The sequence below is a fragment of the Myripristis murdjan genome, chromosome 21 (genome assembly GCF_902150065.1).
Source record: "Myripristis murdjan chromosome 21, fMyrMur1.1, whole genome shotgun sequence".
Classification (NCBI taxonomy): Eukaryota; Metazoa; Chordata; class Actinopteri; order Holocentriformes; family Holocentridae; genus Myripristis; species Myripristis murdjan.
In genome coordinates, this window is record NC_044000.1 from 5,345,270 (window position 1) to 5,364,884 (window position 19,615).

General features: G+C 42.3%; 2 protein-coding genes across 3 annotated transcripts in view; one reads left to right on the plus strand and one right to left on the minus strand.

Annotated features, from left to right (window-relative positions):
- The first annotated feature begins 8,552 nt into the window (after positions 1–8,552).
- Positions 8,553–15,165, plus strand: serp2 (stress-associated endoplasmic reticulum protein family member 2). The gene is made up of 3 exons (XM_030080131.1): positions 8,553–8,722; positions 13,214–13,286; positions 14,498–15,165. Exons 1-3 carry the CDS (start codon positions 8,639–8,641, stop codon positions 14,536–14,538), a joined length of 198 nt encoding a protein of 65 aa, XP_029935991.1. The 5' UTR covers positions 8,553–8,638; the 3' UTR covers positions 14,539–15,165.
- Positions 15,166–17,613: 2,448 nt separating this feature from the next.
- tsc22d1 (TSC22 domain family, member 1) overlaps positions 17,614–19,615 on the minus strand; it is a 51,277-nt gene continuing 49,275 nt past the window's right edge. For both annotated transcript variants that reach the window (XM_030080114.1, XM_030080115.1), the window contains exon 3: positions 17,614–19,388. In XM_030080114.1, the coding sequence (XP_029935974.1) occupies positions 19,110–19,388 (279 nt within the window). In that variant the 3' untranslated portion in view covers positions 17,614–19,109. The remainder of the gene's footprint in view (positions 19,389–19,615) is intronic.

Consider the following 19,615-nt stretch of genomic DNA (forward strand, 5'->3'; position numbering starts at 1 on the left):
TATTGACATTATTCTTGCTGGCATCTTGGTGCTGTAGAAGTTTTGATGTATTTCATTCTATACATCAGATTTTTGTATATTTTGCCATCTGTGCAGATTTGTTTGCCTTGTTTCAGTTTGCCTGAATACAGAGCAGTTTTTTTTATTAGGAAATAAATTCCAGCATTCATAAATCCATTACTCAATCCAATATTTTTAAAAGGTTAATCAAATTAATTTCCATTTTAATTTGCTATTTGCTTTCCCATTTGCTTTTCATGGCAGGAGGCTAACAGTTAGCATTTGGAGCATCCAGCCAGTATCCAGCACTCAGTAACAATGAGAGGAAGATAGCACCACTACTGTGCTACAGAACAGCAGGGAAGTGATATAAAAGTCTAAATTTTCAAAATGTGTAAACTATCTCTTTAAAGGCTGAAAAATAATGAGCTCACTCTCCAGTTTGACTCCAGAGGCAAGGCTCCAGAGGTCCGCAGAGAAGATTTTGTATGTTCCTGATAATCTCTCCCTCTTCTCCACTCCAAGCGTCATTCACCGAGAAGGAAACACCGAGGCCTCTGAAGCTGCATATTAAAATGAAATGTTGGGTTCAAGATTAATGATGGGGTAGACAGGTTTCTGTAAAAGGCAAAAAAACAACAACAGTATGCCAGTAAAAAACAGCAACCAGCATGCAGACAGCCTACGCTACAATCGATCTTGCGATGACACTTGTGATGACTGCTTGTAATTACACTGTGACTGGTATATAACTATGATTTAGATTTATGTGACAGCTTTTTGCTGTGAGGCAAGGTGAAAGAAGGCCAATTCATCATCAGTGTTTGGGGAATAATTGTGCAAAGAGAAAAAGGGGCAAAAAGAGTCATTAGGAGGTTTGGGGAATATGATTGTACGACATATTGATTTTTTTTTTTTTTTTTTAAAGCTTTATATTTAAAAATAGGATTTGCTCCACTGTGTGAGGTTTTAGTGGGCTTCTTCTCTGGCTCACAGTTTCACAAGCCGTGGAGAAGCTCCTCCCACATGGCACAGAGGATGCTGCTATGCAGAGGTACTGCATGGGCCCTGTAACCTTGCTAGAGGTAGGTCTTTTAAATAGCCAGATAAACTGAAGGTAACATAGTCATTTCATTATATCCATTGTCATTCAGCAGCAGACAAAAAGTGATAAACATTTTACACATGCTGCTGTGCAACCACATGGCTGTCAAGCAGGCTCCAGAGCTTCCTGCAGCTGGGCTGAGGTCCCTGCTGAGCATGGCTACCAGGACTGACACCCATTTCTTTAAACCCAGGATCCACTAGTGTAGCCAAAGACAGTGCAGTGACTCTCTCTGTTACAGTGAATATATCATTTAAATTGGTTTCAACATTACTGGCCAGTTTGACACCAATGTCATGTCTAACCCCTGCACCCTCTCCAGCTGTATCATGTTTTAACATCTTCCCAAGAGGGATGACCTTTGACCCAGACACCCTTTTCTCTTGTGACAACTCCACTGTGGTCAGGGAGGATGTCCAGAGCACTTGAAGGCACTGGTGGGTGGATGGTCTCCTGCTCCTCGGCAGAGAGGGGAGTGAAGTCGGCGTTCAGACCGCTGACAGCTGAGCAGTATACGGTGCAAAAGTCAAACAGGCCTCAGCGCCTCGCTACTGGGGGAGTTTGACAGCGATGTGAGAAGCCAGAGGAGAGGGGCTTTCAGTTCTCAGTTTGGCAGGGATCCTCTCCTCTGGCTTGCTGTGGTGGAGTCTTTTAGGCTCTCCCACGCCCCCATCATGGGATGTGCTCTCCATCTTCCTACCCTTTCAAATTTGTTCATTGATAATTCCTCAGGGCACTGTCCCAAATTTTAAAACTGTCCTCCTGCCCATACGCTCCTTCCCTTTTTTTCTCTTTATTTTGTCCTGTGATTTAGCCACATTTGCCTGCACCGTCCTGCAGGCCCTCAGACCGCTCATCATTTTGGGAACACAACCCATGATGGTCCCACACCTGAAACTTATGTGCAAATTCACTCAAGTCAACAGAAACCACCAACAAATCACATGTGTAGCTATCTACTAATGTCAGAACATCCAACAATTTGCTTGATTCCTGTTCACAAAATGCAGTTTCACAACAAATTCCAGTCAAGGAGTTCCATTTCTATATTCAGTGTTTTTAAACCCCAGATAAAAACCCGAAAGGATCTCCTCCTGTAACTTGTGTGTCTCTTTCCAACCCTATTTCTAAAGGCTCAAAGGATCTGATAAAGACACGTTGGAATAGTTTGAGCTGAATTTTGTTGGATGTTCTGACACTGTAGTTGTCACATGTGGTTTGGTGGTGACAACAGACATTTTCCCCAGCAGCCATTTTGACAGGTGTTACTAATGACATTAATGAAGGTTCACTTCCATTCAGGTCTAACAGAGTCAGGGTGCTGCTGCTGCTCATGCTGCCTCACTGGAAAGACTCTGCTACTCTCAAATAGAGCACCTTAATCAATATCATATCAGCATATTAATTAATATACTTTGACTGAAGTGACTTTGACTAGACTTGAGTTTCAGGTGGGAGCCCCTGACTACTAACAGTTTGATGAACAATTTCAGGAGCCTCATGAATGCAATTGCATTACGGTGCATGTATGTATTGTAATAGTTTACTTTTTTCCAGGAATTAATCTTGATGGGCAACACATGCTGTGAACATGACTTTTCCAAACTTCATGACAAATGCAGAGTGCAATTTGAAACCTTTTCACGCTGAATGTGGGACTACAAAACAAAAACCAAAAAAATAAATAAAATCAAAAATAAAAATAACAGAATTTCTTCTTACCTACACTTGGTGAACACAATACCTGCCACTTTAAAATGGGAAAAAAAACCATCCTGCTCACCAAGTTTTATTAAAATGTGCTAGGAAGAGAGACTCGATTAGTGAGTTTGACTCCTGCCTCTTTTTTTTTTTATTTAACAATAAAATGATTTACGAAATGTTATATTTATATAGATAGATAGATAGATATAGATATGGATATATAGCCTAATGGCCTTTGTTTTCATTGTCTTTTAGTTATCACTATCTGCCGCTGCAGGAACTCAGTTTCCCAAGTGGCATCATTAAAATTTCATCCTCATCCTCCACGTGCTGGCCTGGTCGCTGCGAGCCCCTCAGGTCAAAATGCAGCCATAAAATAAAGTCATTTCAGTTAAGAGGTCATTAACTCAGCTGGTTGATGAGCAACTGGCTATAAAAGGCAGGGTGGTGTAGGGCATGACCTTTGACCTGTCATCAAACCGCTGGGTTCCCTCCGGCTGAGTCATGAGCAGGCTTCCTCAGACAATGTGAAGCCAGGAAGAAACTGCTCTGAAAAAAACGTGAAATTACAAAGTCGCCATCTGCATCTCTCTCCATCTATCGACACAAGCCTTTTCAAAGCGGGCTGAGCATGTAACTGTGATTCAGCGGCTGGCTGTTGTGCTGAGCGGCCTGTAGGCTGCAGCTCTAAAGGTCACGCGGGGACACGCTGGCATCAATACGAGCGTTCACGCAGCTGTGTTTATCTGATGGCATCTTTTCTAAAGCTTGTGATTGTTGTTCCCCGCACGGCAGCGCTCAGCCAGAGCAGAGAGGTTCACAGGCTGCTGTCTGGAGGTACGAGGCATAAACACACACACACACAGAGTCCAGCTCTCATGTCACAAGCTGGGGTGTGCTTTCACCTGTTATGAAACGTTGAGGTTGGGTGTAAGCTCTGTAACATAAGTAGGCTCCTTCCTAAAGGAGGCTCACCGTCATGAGCGTGAAGACCGGGGCACTGGAGCATCTGAGTAAGGCAGAGAGAGGCAGCATCTGTCGACACTGGAGCTCCCACTGTGAAACACTCTGAAATGACAGTTCACTGTCCCTTGGGAAGACCTCACTTTTCCCTTTTCTTGCATGCTTATTAGAATTTGCTGTAGCTCCACATGACATTACAATGCTGCACAGCTCTTTTGCATTGTTTATATTGTTTATATCTGTATATTTTGACCTTCCTTTTCTCGCCTGTGTTTGGTGTCTCTGCTTGTTGCACAGTATTGTGTTGCTTTGCATTTCACTGTATAGCCAGTGTACATGTGACTGCTGATGGTATGTTGCTGACTCTTTGCCTGAATTATCCTGTGTTTAATTTGGTCAATGTTCTGGACTCTTGAAAAAGAGCAGTTGATCTCAGTGATCAACATGATCAAATAAATGAAGAAGAAAAAAAAAAAAACACTTCAATAGAACATTTGGGCTGACACAGTTTTCATATTTAGTAACCTATATTAGGTAAACAATCAATAAAGTCAGCAACATCTATGTGATGTTGTTTTTTGACAATCACTATAATTTTTCTGTGTTTCAATGTATTTCACTTCCATATGTGTATTGTACTGTCATTTTATGATTACTATAAAGTCTGTATTTATGTATACTGTACATGAAGTACACAAGGGATGAGAGTTGGACATTAACAGCAGCTATAAACTGTGTGCAGCACATCAGTTGCATGTCTTCTGCTGGGACTACGTTCAGGTGCATCATCCCTATCAAATCAAATTTCAGCAAATAAATAAATTCCTGCATGTCAGTAATGCATACTCTGTACTTGCCACTCTTACAGTCTATGTACTGTTAAAACGGTCAGCAGCATGTTTATCTACCTATCTATCTATCATCTATCTATCTATCTATCTATCTATCTATCTATCTATCTATCTATCTATCTATCCATCTATCTATCTATGTCCACTTCCTCTGTCTCTCATTTATTCTGTTCATCTCTGCTCAGTGTTGCTTTTCAGCTGACACTCATCACTAATACAAGTAGAGTTGTAGGCTACACACACACACACACACACACACACACACACAGAGGAGACCCCAGGGATGGTAAGAGAAGGAGAGAAGGAAGCCTAAAATCCAGGTCATGCTATGACAGTGACTTTGAACGCAGAAGGACATCTGATCTGCAGCCAGCACCTCTGTTTACAATCTGACGGTCTCCCTCTCTCTCTCTCTCTCTCTCTCTCTCTCTCTTGCTCTCTCTCTCTCTCTCTCTCTCTCAGTTGGCTGTACTGTAGAACATGTAAGGCTTAGTGAAGCCCACCACAGCAGTGACAATGTCATGGAGCAGCTGGGTGGCTGGAATGATCAGTGTCTCACAGGGCGGGCACTAATTAGCCCACATAATGTCCACACTGGGAGCAAAACAAATGAATTCAGTGTCTGGTGGCACAATGTTGACTGCTGAACAGCATGCACACACGTTAGGGATACATACAGCACGAAGGACAGCAATAAAATAAGAAGAGATTAGATTAGATGAAACTTTATTGGGCCCTGAGGGCAGATTGGGACAGAGAACAGTGAACAGAAACAGGATGCAGCAGGGGGAAATGTACGCACAAAAATACTGCGTACATGTTCAAGGGCTTTTCACTGGCTGCCAAGGTCTTGTCTGGAAGAATTCAGTGACTCAAGATTGTCATAATTTGGGGTGTGGTGTCGATGAGTCAAGAAATGCTTTATAAGTGCTGTTATATCAACATAAATATCCATCACAGGATTTTCAAGTGTTCTATTTGTTTTTTCCTCTATCTGAATTTTTAACCAATTGAACTTAAGCAGCTACAGTGTGCATCTATTTATATATTTTTTATGTGTTTTTAGATCTGACACTTGACTTTTGTTCACAAAATCTGAACACTGAAGTCTGAAAAATGAAAAAAAAAAAAAAAAAAAAAAAAAACAGCTTGAAATCCAGCTTTTGAAGTGATGCAACTTGAAATTTCATCATTGGATTTTTCAAGACATTCAAAACATACAAGTCAATATTCAAAATGTCCTGCTTCTTTAAGCGCTGATCCTAGGATTTTGATTTAATAAAAAAAAATGTTTCAAGGCCATCCAGTCTTTCTCAGAAATGACCCTTGGCATAAAAGCGATAAATGCGTCTTATAACCACTCAGGGTGTATACCATGTGCATGGGCAGCCAGCCCTTTCTACACACTGTACACTGAGTCACCAGCATCTGATTACATGTCAAAGACAATGGATTGCTTACATGTACACTCCCAGAAAATAAAGCCCATAATTGCACCTTGAGGGGTACAGTGGCTTGTCAGTGAGGCAGTACCCTCTAAGGTGCCGCTTTTGTACCCTTGACATCGGGTTCTTATTTGTCCTCTTGTGGTCCAGTTAATATTTGACCTTATTTATTTATTTATTTATTCATTCATTCATTCATTCTTTGTATGCTGTCTCCTGATACTGCACCTTGACATTTAGAGGAAACAGTACAAATATGCACCTTTTACTGCTGACAGTGTATGTTTTTACTGATAGAAATTACAAAAAGCATTTACAGCTTACTAAAATAGCGTAATGTTTAACATGGAAGGTGATCAGCACGTATGAATATGCCGTCGAGCCTGTATGAGAAGCAACAGAAATAGGAGGAGGTGGGATTGAGGCGTGGGTGGCTGCGTGAGTCCAAGTCAATCCAAGTTGAGTTTACACTGGGAAGGGCTCTCCGTTTGCCTTCTCCTCTTCTCTCCAGCAGCAGATTTTGCTGTGCAACCCTAACGCCCCCCCTCCACACCTTGATGCAGTTGCTAGGCAACCTCTGCTCTTATTAGAGGAAGTTCCACTAAATGCTGCTGCTCTAACCCCCCCCCCCCCCCCCCCCCCCCCCCCCAACACACATACACACACACACACACACACACACACACACACACACACACACACACACACACACACACACACACACAAACAGCTCTCCCTCTCTCTGTCCTCCGTCTTTCTTCTACGCAGACAGCCACACTTCTCACATGGAGTAGGTAGATGATGTAATGCAGACTAGTTCCGCTGAAACTGACGCTGCAGATTCACAAGCACCTTAGTTGCCAAAAAACACACCATTTGGATGGGCTTCACATGGATATGGCAAGGTGTGGCACTCATCGTAGCTCAGCCTATCACAATCGAGATGCCTTTTTATTTATTTATTTAGCAGTATCCCTTAACAGAGAGAGCTGAGATAGCTTTCAGGGCCTCCTGGTTGTGGAATTCCCTGTCTGAGGAGCTCAGGCTAGCAAATTCAGTCTCTTCTCTTAAATTCCTCTTAAGACCCATCTTTCCATTTTGCCTTTTGCTTTTTTTTTTTTTTTTTTTTTTACCCGTTTTTTCTCTTGTAACTTTGTTTGCAGCTGTGTTGTACCTCCTGCTGTTCTGCATTATGTATTAATTCATTAAGTTTATTTATTTAATCCTTTTAACTTGTGTCCTGCCACTGTATGAGCCCTTTGTATCTTTGATTAGGCCTAGAAAAATGCTGTATAAATAAAATTATATCATTATTATTATTGTTGTTGGTGGGGATGGTGCTGTTTTCATCGTCATTACTATTATATTTATTTATATTAGGATTTGTGTCTGTGTTAGGCTACTTTTTTCTTCCCTGTTACCATTACGCTATTCCAAAAATATTGGTACCGTTTTGCTGTGATATTGTTACATCCTGCTAAAGTAACCATTGAAATAGTGGAATCCCTTGACTCTCTATCATCTTGTTACATAATCTCTTCTACATTATCTTGATACATTGTTTCTTTTCCATCACCTTGTTACGTTGTTTCTTCTCCAACATCTTGTTACATTGTTTCTTCTCCATCATCCTGTTACATTGTTTCTTCTTCATCATCTTGTCACCTTGTTTCTTCTCTGTCACCTTGTTACGTTGTTTCTTCTCCATCATCTTGTTACATTGTTTCTTCTCCATCATCTTGTTACATTGTTTTGTTCTCCATCATCTTGTTACATTGTTTCTTCTCCATCATCTTGTTACATTGTTTTGTTCTCCATCATCTTGTTACATTGTTTCTTCTTCATCATCTTGTTACCTTGTTTCTTCTCTATCACCTTGTTACGTTGTTTCTTCTCCATCATCTTGTTACATTGTTTCTTCTCTATCACCTTGTTACGTTGTTTCTTCTCCATCATCCTGTTAAATGGTTTCTTCTCCATCATCTTGTTACATTGTTTCTTCTCCATCATCTTGTTACATTGTTTTCTTCTCCATCATCTTGTTACATTGTTTTCTTCTCCATCATCTTGTTACATTGTTTCAAGTAGAATCAATCAGAACCCATCACCGGTACTGTGCGCGCACCCGCACTCCACAGAGTCGAGCTTCTGGCAGCGCGCGTATCACAGCAGGTGCAGAGGAGAGAATTGTCAATCTTGCGTTAACAAAGCCTATAGGTTCCGGTTACAATCTCCAAAATAAAAGTTTCAACCACTGCGTTAGAAAGTTCTCGTGGACTTTTAACACTTACGAAAAGAATGTCTTAAACAAAATTGATATCGTTGTATATAGCACACTATTATACTGTACATCTATGTAAGTCAATGGGGAAAAACTTCTATTACATGTCATGGGTTTTCAAATATGAAAAGTCTGCGCTCTTATTTTTCGGGCAAAGCCGGAAAGCTTCCGGTTTTGCTGTGGCAAACTTCGGCGGGCTTAACGGGAGTGTGCCGTCGTGCCTGCAGCATCAGAAAACAACAGGCGAAGTGGCGATAATTTACCCCGAATATTGTCATCGTTCCGGAAGATGGTGGCCAAACAGAGGATCCGCATGGCCAACGAGAAACACAGCAAAAACATCACGCAGAGAGGCAACGTAGCCAAGACGCTGGTGAGCCGCTGTCTGTCCACAGAGATGCAGGCATCACAGTCTCCCTCTTCCACGACGGTCACTCTGTGGAGAGAGCATGATGCCAGTCTTGACGTTTCCTTGCTTCTCGGCAAACGCACATATGTCATACAACATGACTTGAGACCTTTTTTGAACCACTATGATATTCTGATATATTCGGCATACATTATGAACCACCAAACATCGCTTTATTTTAATAAAGTTTGATTTTTTAGCTCGTTGCCGCCCTCCACGGTGTAATGTTATTTTGATGGAAGAGCTCCGTGGGAATAACAGGTGAACCAGTTCTCAAGCTTGACATTTTGTTGAAATAAACGCTGTATTGCGTCTTGAATGTATGCCGAAATGAAGAGTAGATCTCATTGATCCGTAAAAGTTCTTAAGACATGTTGTATCGTCTAAGTGTATTTGGTGAGAAACAAGAAAACATTAAAGTCCGAGATTTTTAAATTGACTTTGGTTTGATGGTTTTCTGCATATGAGTAAGCGGTACATATAGAGGCTAGCTAGCGTGACATGGATGTTTCACCTGTTCATCGCTTCAAAGCATGATCTTTTATCTTTCTCTGATTAATACTCATGTCTTTCTCTTAGCCACATGTTAAGTGCTGGTGATGGTGTTGACGGTGATGGAGTGTTGTGCCTCATCTTTCATCCTGCTGTTTTCTCCAGCGTTTCCATGTCACGGACCCGTTAGACCCATAGGGAAAGATTGCCATTGTTAACTTCATTATATAACTGGAAACGATAGTGGTGACAGTGACATTTTTGTGAACCCAACAATAGTGACATCAGTAGCCTCTTTAGATTTTTTTTTATTTTTATTTATTTATTTTTGTCTGCTGAGGACTCCCTTGAATCCCATTAAAGACCAACGGGTGTCCCTGGACCCCGGTTTGAGAACCACTGTCTCTAAGAAAAATAAACACACTCTGTTTCCAGGGAAAGATTATGCTGCATTATGCCTAAATGCATGGACACACAAGTTCAATCCTAGTGTCTTTTTTAGTAGTTGAGCAGCTTTTGTATCCCTTGCCTAATCTATCCAGTGGTTCCCACTGCCCAAAAATCTTTAAAAGTGGTTTGGAAAAACAATGATTGGCTGGAAAGTACATGTTACTAAAATATAGCACATATTAATCAGCATGCCTCAGCTCTCTGGATCAAAACCCCTGTGAATTGCAGCTCTAAAATGGATTTAACATGTCTTGACTTGACAAGATCACTGCTAAAACCTGCAGCCTCTGTCGTGGCTGATTGTAACCGCTGTTTTTCATTATGTCGTGTCCTAAAACATGCCAGATTTGGGTCATTGAATATCGCCTCACAAGATCTGGAGAGTCTTTGAATTTGTTCTTGAATTTGATGTGCAGTGGAGTGGGGGAACCCTGTGGGCACTTGACTGCAGGGATACTAGGGATGCTGATTGTTATTAGAATAGGACTATCAGCTGATACAACTCTCATATTGTTGTGATTCCCTGAAAAAATGTTTATTTTTATTTTTAAAATAATGAAAACCTTGTGCATGCTCGTACAGTTTGGGTGCAGATTTCTTGTGACTGCTCATGCTCTGCAGCTGAAAGCACTTCCACACTGCTGCCGTGCAGCTTTGTCCACTGCAAGTGAACAGTGGTTGTTTACAGCAGATACTTACGATATCAGTTTTTGTAAATGGATCAAAGGGAGGAAATAAACACACAAAAACTGATCAGCACTTGACTGTTCCTGTTACTGTTCCACAACTGGAAATGGCGGCGGTGCATCCCTGATGGGCAGGAGCACATGCAGGCCGATTTATAGTTCATGTGAGATGAGTAACTTAGTTTCCGAGTGGTTTTTCTAATCTGTTCTCAGCTAGCTAGCTTGCCAAGGTATGTAATTGTTAGCTAACATTCCCCAGAAAACAATGCTATCAGCAAAACAAACCCGGAAATTCGACTTGGTAGCAGTTAGCCTCCAAGCTGCAGAGCTCACAGTTTGATCACGGGACATCCAGCTGAGGTTTTGGACCGGCTCCATGACGTGTCACCCTGGCACCAAACCTTCATAACACTTTTGGTTTACTCTTAGAGCAACAGACGACGCCTGCTCGTGTCACCCAACAGGACGACTCCAAGCCAAACTGGTTGCCGAGGCAGATGAGTCGATCATATGATATATACTTGCTATAGAGTTAATGACTAACTCACACACTGTGAAGCTGAAGTTGAACAGCTTGGAACACGTTCAAGCAGCTGTGAGCGGGGATGGGGAGAAAAACAAGGCTTTGAAAGTGAGGCAGCTCGGAGTTGTTCTAATTATAATCATTAGTGTGAGCACTGGAGACATAGGAAGCACTGAAAGTGTTTATGGGATGGCCTGTATATGATTATGATGCACATGCATACAGTGTTAGTCTAGGGCTGTGTTTGTAATTGGCTACCAACAATTAGTATGGACTACATATTGCTTACTCAACAAACAATTAGTATGCTATTACCAGCAGACTGTTCACACTGAAGTATATTGCTAAGTATCCCAGAATGTATTTCACACCGACCAGCGCGAAATTTGGACTTTAAACCAGGCTCTAAAAGCTGCTACACTTTTTGTTCTGTCGTCATAAATACATCACTTAAATAAGTTTTCAAAAGTTTCAGTCGACAAGGTAGCCATGTAGATTAGCAATATGTGATCGGTTTAACCAAATAACGCTTGTTTGGAAATTTGCTTCAGTGTTTGCAGAGATGCCAAGCAACTCTCAAGCCAGCCACAGTACAAAATAAGCACACTTTCAGTTTACAAAATAAAAGCATTATTCACAAATGACTTGCCAGATACCCTCATGCCAAGAGTGGTGCTTTTGTTTGAGAACACAGTATCTCCTCGCTAACTTCATACAGTACTATTCTATCTGGTTTCAATGAGTACATGAAGTATAACAGTAAGCATGAGTCTCATATAGATCCAGGCATTTCTGGCGTACACAAAATCCATGCACTATGTAGTTGGACCGCACTACAAACTCAATTTGACGTCATACTTAGTATGAAGTAGGGCTGTAGTCTGTTAGTCGACTGGTCGATTTATTGGTCGATAAGTTCTTGGTTGACCAAAATCTGATTGGTCGATTATTTGCCGTGTTAATTTTATCAGGAGTAAAGCACTAGTGCTAATGGGGGTGTTTTCAGAACACCCTGTTTCATAGGTAACAGTCTGTCTTCAGAACACCCCCTTTGTTTTCACAATTTTGGATTAGCCCAACCCACTGGCGGAGACAGATAGGTAGGCCCCTATATTCTGAATTGAAGAAAAAATTAGTCCTGGTTTTCCGAATATTTGCTTAATTAAGAACGTTTAATGAACATTTAGCACATGCACGTGATGCAACGCTGTCAGAGCCGACCAACTCCAGTGTGTACATTCAGTGCAAAATAATTAGGTCAAAAACAATTTTATATACTGCAAATACTAGTTGTTTATGTTTATTTATAATTCATTTAGGCGGACAAGGCTACCAGGTAGGCTACTGCCCAGTTAATTGATCTAAAAATAGTTACTTTTTTTTTTTTTTTTTTTTTTTTTTTTTTTTTTTTTGTATTCCCGCCGCCCCCCCGATTAGTCGACTTTTGGTCGAAATTTCAGGACTTTAGTCGACTGAGATTTTCTTTGGTTGACTACAGCCCTAGTATGAAGAGTACACGAGGAGGTGATTCTGAACACAGCCTGCGTGTCCACACATCACATGACCCTCATCACAGCTGGAGAGGAGGCAGTGGGTGTGGCCTGTTGTCTGCACAGGTAGAGCCTCTGCCTGTCCCTCTCTCACTGAGTGGAGCATTAAACACTAAGTGGAGCCAAACACTGGAGAGAAGTGGCTGCTGCTCAGCCGCTGGTTCCCTCTCGGAGTGCTTACTGATACACTGCTGTTCCTAGATGGAGAAAACAAGCACTTTGCTCACTGTGTCATTGTCCAGAACAGCAGCACACGGGCTGCCCAAGTGGTGATATCATCCTGTGGTACCGATGGCTGCTCTCAAATTGGTCTAGACCGCCGACTCATGCTTTTCCACTCATCTTTTCCATACGAGCTGCTCCATATAAAGGCTCCATGCTTACCGTGCAGATTTCACTTTATAATTAGGCGCTGGGATTTGTTCCACGCCGCCACAAAGTTGTTATTGAGAGACACCGGCAGAACAGCTTACCTCAGTTGCAGGCCCGTCGTCCTCCGTCCCGTCTTGTCGGTGTGGAGGCTGAGGTAAGAGCGGCCCAGGAGCTGATGGAGTGCTGACGGGAATAGGTGGTGACAGGCCTCAGCTGAAAAACAACAGTGAACACCAGAGGCTGAAATAGAAACCACTCTCCTGAAACCTACCAGCTCTCATACTGTAAACGTGTCGTTTGGCTCTTGAGGTGTCACAGCAATTGTGCTGATCAGCATGTACGTGTGTGTGTGTGTGTGTGTGTGTGTCTGTGTTTCCTCTAGCGACCACAGGAGGAGAAGTATCCGGTGGGGCCCTGGCTGCTGGCCCTCTTTGTATTTGTTGTATGTGGATCAGGTAAAGAACCCTTATATCTAGACGTGTGTGTGTGTGTGTGTGTGTGTGTGTGTGTGTGTGTGTGTGTGTATGTGTGTGTGTGTGAGTATGTGAGAGAGAGAGGGAGGGATAGAGAGAGAGGCATGGTGGCGACATGGTGGTGACTGAATTTCTCCCATAGTGCAGTAGAACCAGGCTCAAAATAACACTTTTACCTCATGAATGACTGCAAACAAATCAGATGATATTAATATAAGAAACAACAAGTCCCAGTACCCATTTTTTGAGGGAATTAAAAAGCTCTTTCCTTGTAATTTTTTCTCTTTGACTCGGAAAGTAGATTAGATTAGTAGATTGGAAAGTAGTTTCGGCAGGTAGCGGTTTCTGCATAGTAACCTTGCGCTAGGAAGAAACAACTTGATAGCACTTTCATAAATAATTGTAATTGTAATTGTAACACACACGCACAAAGTGGGTATGGTGAAGTCATTATTTTCATATTGGTGTAATCTGCTTTGTTAGCTGTGGTTTATGTGCTAAAAGTTCAGTCAGAAATAGGATGGTGTCACCTGCTTTCTTTCTTAATTATGAACACTGCTCTGGGGTTAAATTCATTTAAAGGCAGCACTAAAAAAAAAAAAAACAGCTTCATTTGATTTGGCCTTAAAGGACAGATTTTGGTATTTTTCAGCGCACTCTGCAAACTTTAGTGAGGAGCAATTTGCCAGCAGTCATGTGTGTGTCTGTTTTATTTTGTATATATTCAGAACAACTATTGCTTATTACTATGTTTGGAACTACTTTTTATGCTTTTTAACTGCAGTACATCTTTAACATTTGTAACCTTCCAGCATAAAGCAGTTCAGAAAGTTTAACATAACTTAGCTGAGGAGGCCTGCCAGGCAGTGTGTTTCCTGAAATGCAAATTAAAACATATCAGAAAGCAGCTGAATTTGTTCTGTCTGACTGTGTTTAAGGTTAGCAAGAGTGGTAAGATTGTTGTCATTTAAAGCTAGTGATGAAAATGTGCTGGGTATGATTGTAAATGATGGGAATGAGCATTTTAATATGAGCAGGGCAGACAAACAGCAGAGCTATCGTTCAGTCACAGTGAGTTTCAAAAGGCTTCACACAGCCTGCATGGCCAAACAGGGAATGAAAACAAATTGGGTGAAAAAAATCTTCAACGTCCATTGCTGTGTGCTGACTGGAGCCAATCTGTGCAATTCCAGCCATATTTCAGATCATCCAGAGCATCCGGATGGGAATGTGATCCAGAGGAAGCCTCCAGACTCTCCCTCCCCCCTCACCCCCTCACTGAGCCTGGGTAGCTCACCTCCGCTCACCCCCCCCCGCCCCTCCAGGAGCCCGGAGACTGACAGGAAAGCCTTGGATCCACCAGACCTCAGAGAGAGGAGCTTCCCGCCCACCGCCGCCACCAGCCCTCCATCCTGCCATCCCTCTTCCTCTCCCGCGTCCTGTTCCTCATCTTCCTCCCCTCGATCAGCGTTTACAGTATAGCAAACTGTGGCACTAACAGCTTTTCTATGGACAGTCTGAAACCACGCCGGCTGGAGAAACTCTGTTTTACCATTCACTTGGCTCATAATCTGTGTGTGTATGTGTGTGAGTGTGTGCGTGTGTGAGTGACAGCATCGTGAAGCTGTGAGAGTGTGCGCTGTCAATGATGTGATTCCTGCTGACAATGTGCCATACTAGTCTGTTTCGATATTTGTCTGTGTTGCGTGACAAGAATCTTTTTTCAAATAAATGTGAAGAGCAGAAAACACTGGAGGAAGAGGCTCTGCTTGGATCTGATGTGTGTGTGTGTGTGTGTGTGTGTGTGTGTGTGTGAAAGACAACAGCTGCTCATCAGGGAGTGTGTCTCCCATAATCCACAGTCACAAAAGAACAACCTGCAGGAGATAAACAGTGGGATGTGTAAACTCTCAGAAAGCCGAGGCTCTCCCTTTGCATGTGTGAGGACTGAAAAGCCCTGATCCTCCTGGTTCCAGTCACTTGAAATAGCCTTTTTCATCTTTGTACATCCATCCAGAGCTCTTTGGGGTTTTTTTTTGGAGAGTTGACTGTTTTCCCCCACTGGCTGACTCCTGAGAGTTGATTGGTAACTACGCAGACTATTTCAGAAGTACAATGTGCACCAACTGTACAAAAGTCTTTTCAAGGTTGACTAATCAGTGGGTTGTCCAAACAATTAGTCAGCCAGTGAGTTTCACAAAGCCCTGCACTCTGGATCGCTGTCTCTCTCTGGCTTGTTGTTGTTTGTTTGATGAAAAGAGTTTTACGCACAAAAGAAAAATTGTGATGCATTATGGTCAAAGTATTAAGCCGGGGAACTTGTGATGTGGCGATGGAAATGCAATAAAAGTGACAAAACAAAGGCCTTCATTTAGATTAGGCTGTATTGTGGCTAGGTTTAAAGGGATAGTTCACCCATTTTTTGAAACATTTGATATTATTCCCCTCTAGCTATTCTGTAGGACAGTAGTGGTGCTATCTTCCTCTCATTGTGACTGAGTGCTGGATACTGGCTGGATGCTCCAAATGTGAACTGTTGGTGTTTAGCAGCTGTCCTGCTATAAATGTCTACCCTGTTGGTGAGCTTCACCTTCAGATTCATGTTCCTCTTTGGTGATGCTGTGATTGTCAAATGTCTTAAAAGTTCACACATGCTTCTAGTGGGTATTCACTTTAACACAACTTGCCCTTATGGCGGTCACTTGTGTACTTAAGAGTTTTCATCAAGGGTTTCCACTGTTCTGATAACTCCATTCCTGATCTTTCAGCAGTTCCTGGGTTAACAGGTTAGGTTAACACAGCGAGCCGCCGAGGGTTACTTTGAACATGCACTCAGCTTTTCAAACATCACAGTCCAACATGATCAGCAGGTCGTGAGGCCGCTGACGTGCTGAGCCACAACACCAGACAGCCAGGTGCAGAGAGAGGGACGACTCACATTCAGTTTCACTCGGTTCAGCAACTCCTCACATTATAAAGCTCATCAGGTGAAGGTGTCGTGCAGAAATGACGTATGTGGATTTGTGTTGCTGAAGGTGGCACAGAATCCAGGTCAGTCAAAGGAGAGAGGGCCAGTGTTTGCTCCCTGCTGTCCTTCATGTGGCCACAACTGGAGATCAGAATGTTCCTTTATTTAAACACTTTCTGAGAAGACTCTCCACTCTGAGATCAATACTCTGCCTTATACACTATCTAATATCTATATCTGTTCCATATGCTTAATGCTTTCTACTGACTGATGTAAGCTGACGAGAGGTAAGGCATGTGCACCGGGCCTGACTTGCATGCTGGAGTGGAGAAGCACGAGATGAAATATTCCAAGTTCCCAATTGAAACCAAAACAGATCTATCAATATCTCGTCAGAAACCACCCGTGATTTAAACAAAGAGGATTTAATTTTGTATTTTCAGACTTCAATTCAGGGGTAAAAGAAATTTATTACATTTACTTAAGTCACTGTAATTTAGTGGCTTAAAGTGTACTTCTATTTCTGAGTATTTTTGAAATGTTGCTTTTTTTTTTTTTTTTTTTTTTAACTGAAGTATTAGCTCCATTTTCAATGACATCAATTAACTCCAGATGTGGTTAAATACTAAAATTGACCATCATCAGCAGTGACTGATCAGTCAGCAGATTTCAGAAGAGGCTGCAATTTATTGATGGATTCTTTTTCTTTGTGTTCCTTGAGAATTTCATTAGAAAGGTGTCATCTGGAGGTTGGTTTCTAAAAAGTCACAATTTACAGTTAAATGACCAACTTTTTACTTTTACTCAAGTGGATTTTTACAGCACTACTTCTATTTAAATAAAGTAGCAGCACAGTAACAGTAATTCTACTTGAGTAGCAGTGTCTAGTAGTCTTTCTACCACTGCTGTTTGACCATATTCAAGGCTTTGCGATGAAATGCTTGAAGTCCAAAGCTGACTTTTTGTGGACACTCTACACGCACAAAACAGTCAGGGATTTTCATGTCAGTTGTTTGCCTACATCAGCATCTCACTAAGCCATGCTGATGAAATTTGGTAATACAATGTAAATAAGATACTGCGTTCTCATAAATGGGTCAAAAACAAAGTCATGGATCCCATTCAACCGACCCAACTCCACATAGCAAGCCTGCAGGAAGCAACATAATCCCACAGGTGACTCCAATTGGGGGCCACAGGAACAACCCATCAGTGCCCATGTATTTGCACGGGCCCGCCTAAAAGACGGAGACCACCGGGTATCTACCTTCATAGCCACACATCAGGAGAGATGTCAAAAATAATGATCATAAATACATAAAAAAAATGAAGGAGAACAAGTTATTATTCTTCCTTAAGCATTTTTATTGAAAGTTGTGAAGTGCAGCTGTCAAGTGCAATTGTATTATGTATGTTACAATTTGTCATCTGGTTTCTGAGGAAACATGCACAGAACATGAGCATACAACCGATACACAGAACCCCCAAAAAAACATGTCCGGAGTTTTGTCTTCATGGTATTCAGAGTATGTGTTAAGAGTTTGATCATCCAAGAGTACCTCACTGTCAAAAAAAAAAAAAAAAGATGGGAAAAAAAAAATCACAAGGCTGCAAATACTTCAGAAAAAAAATCAAGTGAAAAAAAAAAGGTTTTACAGTAAGAGTTAATGTTGCAGCAGGGGATATGGACACCACTGTTGCCTGTCTGTTGTCAGTTCAATAACCTCAACTCCTGTAGATCTCCATAGTCCTGAAATACAGCATTAAAAATAGACAACACAGACCGGGCAGGTTATAGCCCACCCGCTTCAATCTGTGTGACCTAGATACCGTCTGTTGTCGTCTTTTCCTCTTTTCTCTCATTATTATTTTACACAGTACTTACACTATACAGAAATATACATCATCTTCTGCCCATCAAACGTTTGGGGGAAAAAAATGCAGCTTAGCCCAATGTCTCAACCCTGCTTGAGATTATTTAATAAACATGCCACCGCAGGGTTGAAAGAACAGCAATGATGAGCTTTGTCCAGGGCAACCGAGGAGCTCGAAACTTAAATACTGAAAATAGATGATCATCATCATCTCATTAATAAACCCAAGCCCCCCCTCCCTCAACTCCCAGGTAAAATAACATCATCAATGCTTCCAAGTGTTGCGTTCGAACCACCTCCAGTTCCCTGTTTGCTCTACATCCCCCCCACATGCCCCATGCCAGATGGGGACTCTGTGATGATAATAATAATAATTGCTGACATTCTTTATTTGTCACACTATTAGGCTTTTCTCTCCCGCATCTCTCACCCAGTAACTTTTAGCATCTACTCTTGAGAGAGAACCACTTTTATTTACAATACATTGTTCAGCAAAGCGTGGCGACAACCGATATAACCTCCGTCTCCTACTCTTCATCACCATCAAAGAAATCGACATCACGTGAAATCCATTGACGCAGGCACAGTGATTTTTATTTTCTTGGGTCGAGTATAATGTCGCCACTGATTAGTTGTTTTGTTTCTTCTTCATAAGACATTCTAGTTGATATGTCCTAGGGTTATTTGGCAAATGTTCATCCATTCATTCTCCTCCGATACCGAGCCCTCCCTCCCCTCCCCCACCACCACCACACACACACACTCAGCATCTTGGGATTGTCTCCTTCCACCGTGCCTCGAAGCACCGCTCCACACCGACCTACTGGCTGCGTCCTTCTGAGTTAAATATGTGCAAATTCTTGTCTTAACAGCGTCGCCTCCTGCTGTAGAAGGCATGGTTTAGCTCTGCTTGCTGCAGCAGAATTCAGAAAACTGTCAGTCAGTCTGTCCGGGCGGACCGGGCTATGCCGAGGGGCCGGAGCTGTGCGAGACGGGCTGCTGAGTGAGGGCGGTGGTGCTCTGGGGCCCCGGGGCAGCGGCAGCGGCTGTGGGGGCGGCCGGGGGAGAGCCGGTCTGGACTTGGGCCTGGAACTGGGCCATCTGCTCAGGGCTGGCCAGCGTCTTCAGCAGCGTGTTCTCCTGCTCCAGCTGGGAGTTGCGCTCGATCAGCTCCTTGATCTGCTCCTTCAGAACCTCCACCTCCTCCCGAACCGCATACATCAGATGGCTCTTCACCAGGTCCTGGGACACAAGGGGAGACACAGAGAGAGATGGGTATGCAGAAAGGATCTTGGCAGCATCAAACAAACAACACTTTGTCATTAAAAGGATCACTGTTAATGTGTAAACACTCAAAATACATTTGATAACTGATGTTAGGTGAAAATTTAGCAGAAGCTTATAGACAAAAGCCCTCAAAATTGGAGTTAGGAGATTTTCACATGACAGTAATGAATCTGGGACTGTTT

What these genes read in the sequence shown, in the direction of transcription:
- serp2 (XM_030080131.1), top strand. Translation starts at nt 8,639, where the DNA reads ATGGTGGCCAAACAGAGGATCCGCATGGCCAACGAGAAACACAGCAAA. An exon ending in GCAACGTAGCCAAGACGCTG is followed by an intron (nt 8,723 to 13,213) that starts GTGAGCCGCTGT and finishes TGTTTCCTCTAG; the next exon opens with CGACCACAGGAGGAGAAGTA. An exon ending in ATTTGTTGTATGTGGATCAG is followed by an intron (nt 13,287 to 14,497) that starts GTAAAGAACCCT and finishes GTGCAATTCCAG; the next exon opens with CCATATTTCAGATCATCCAG.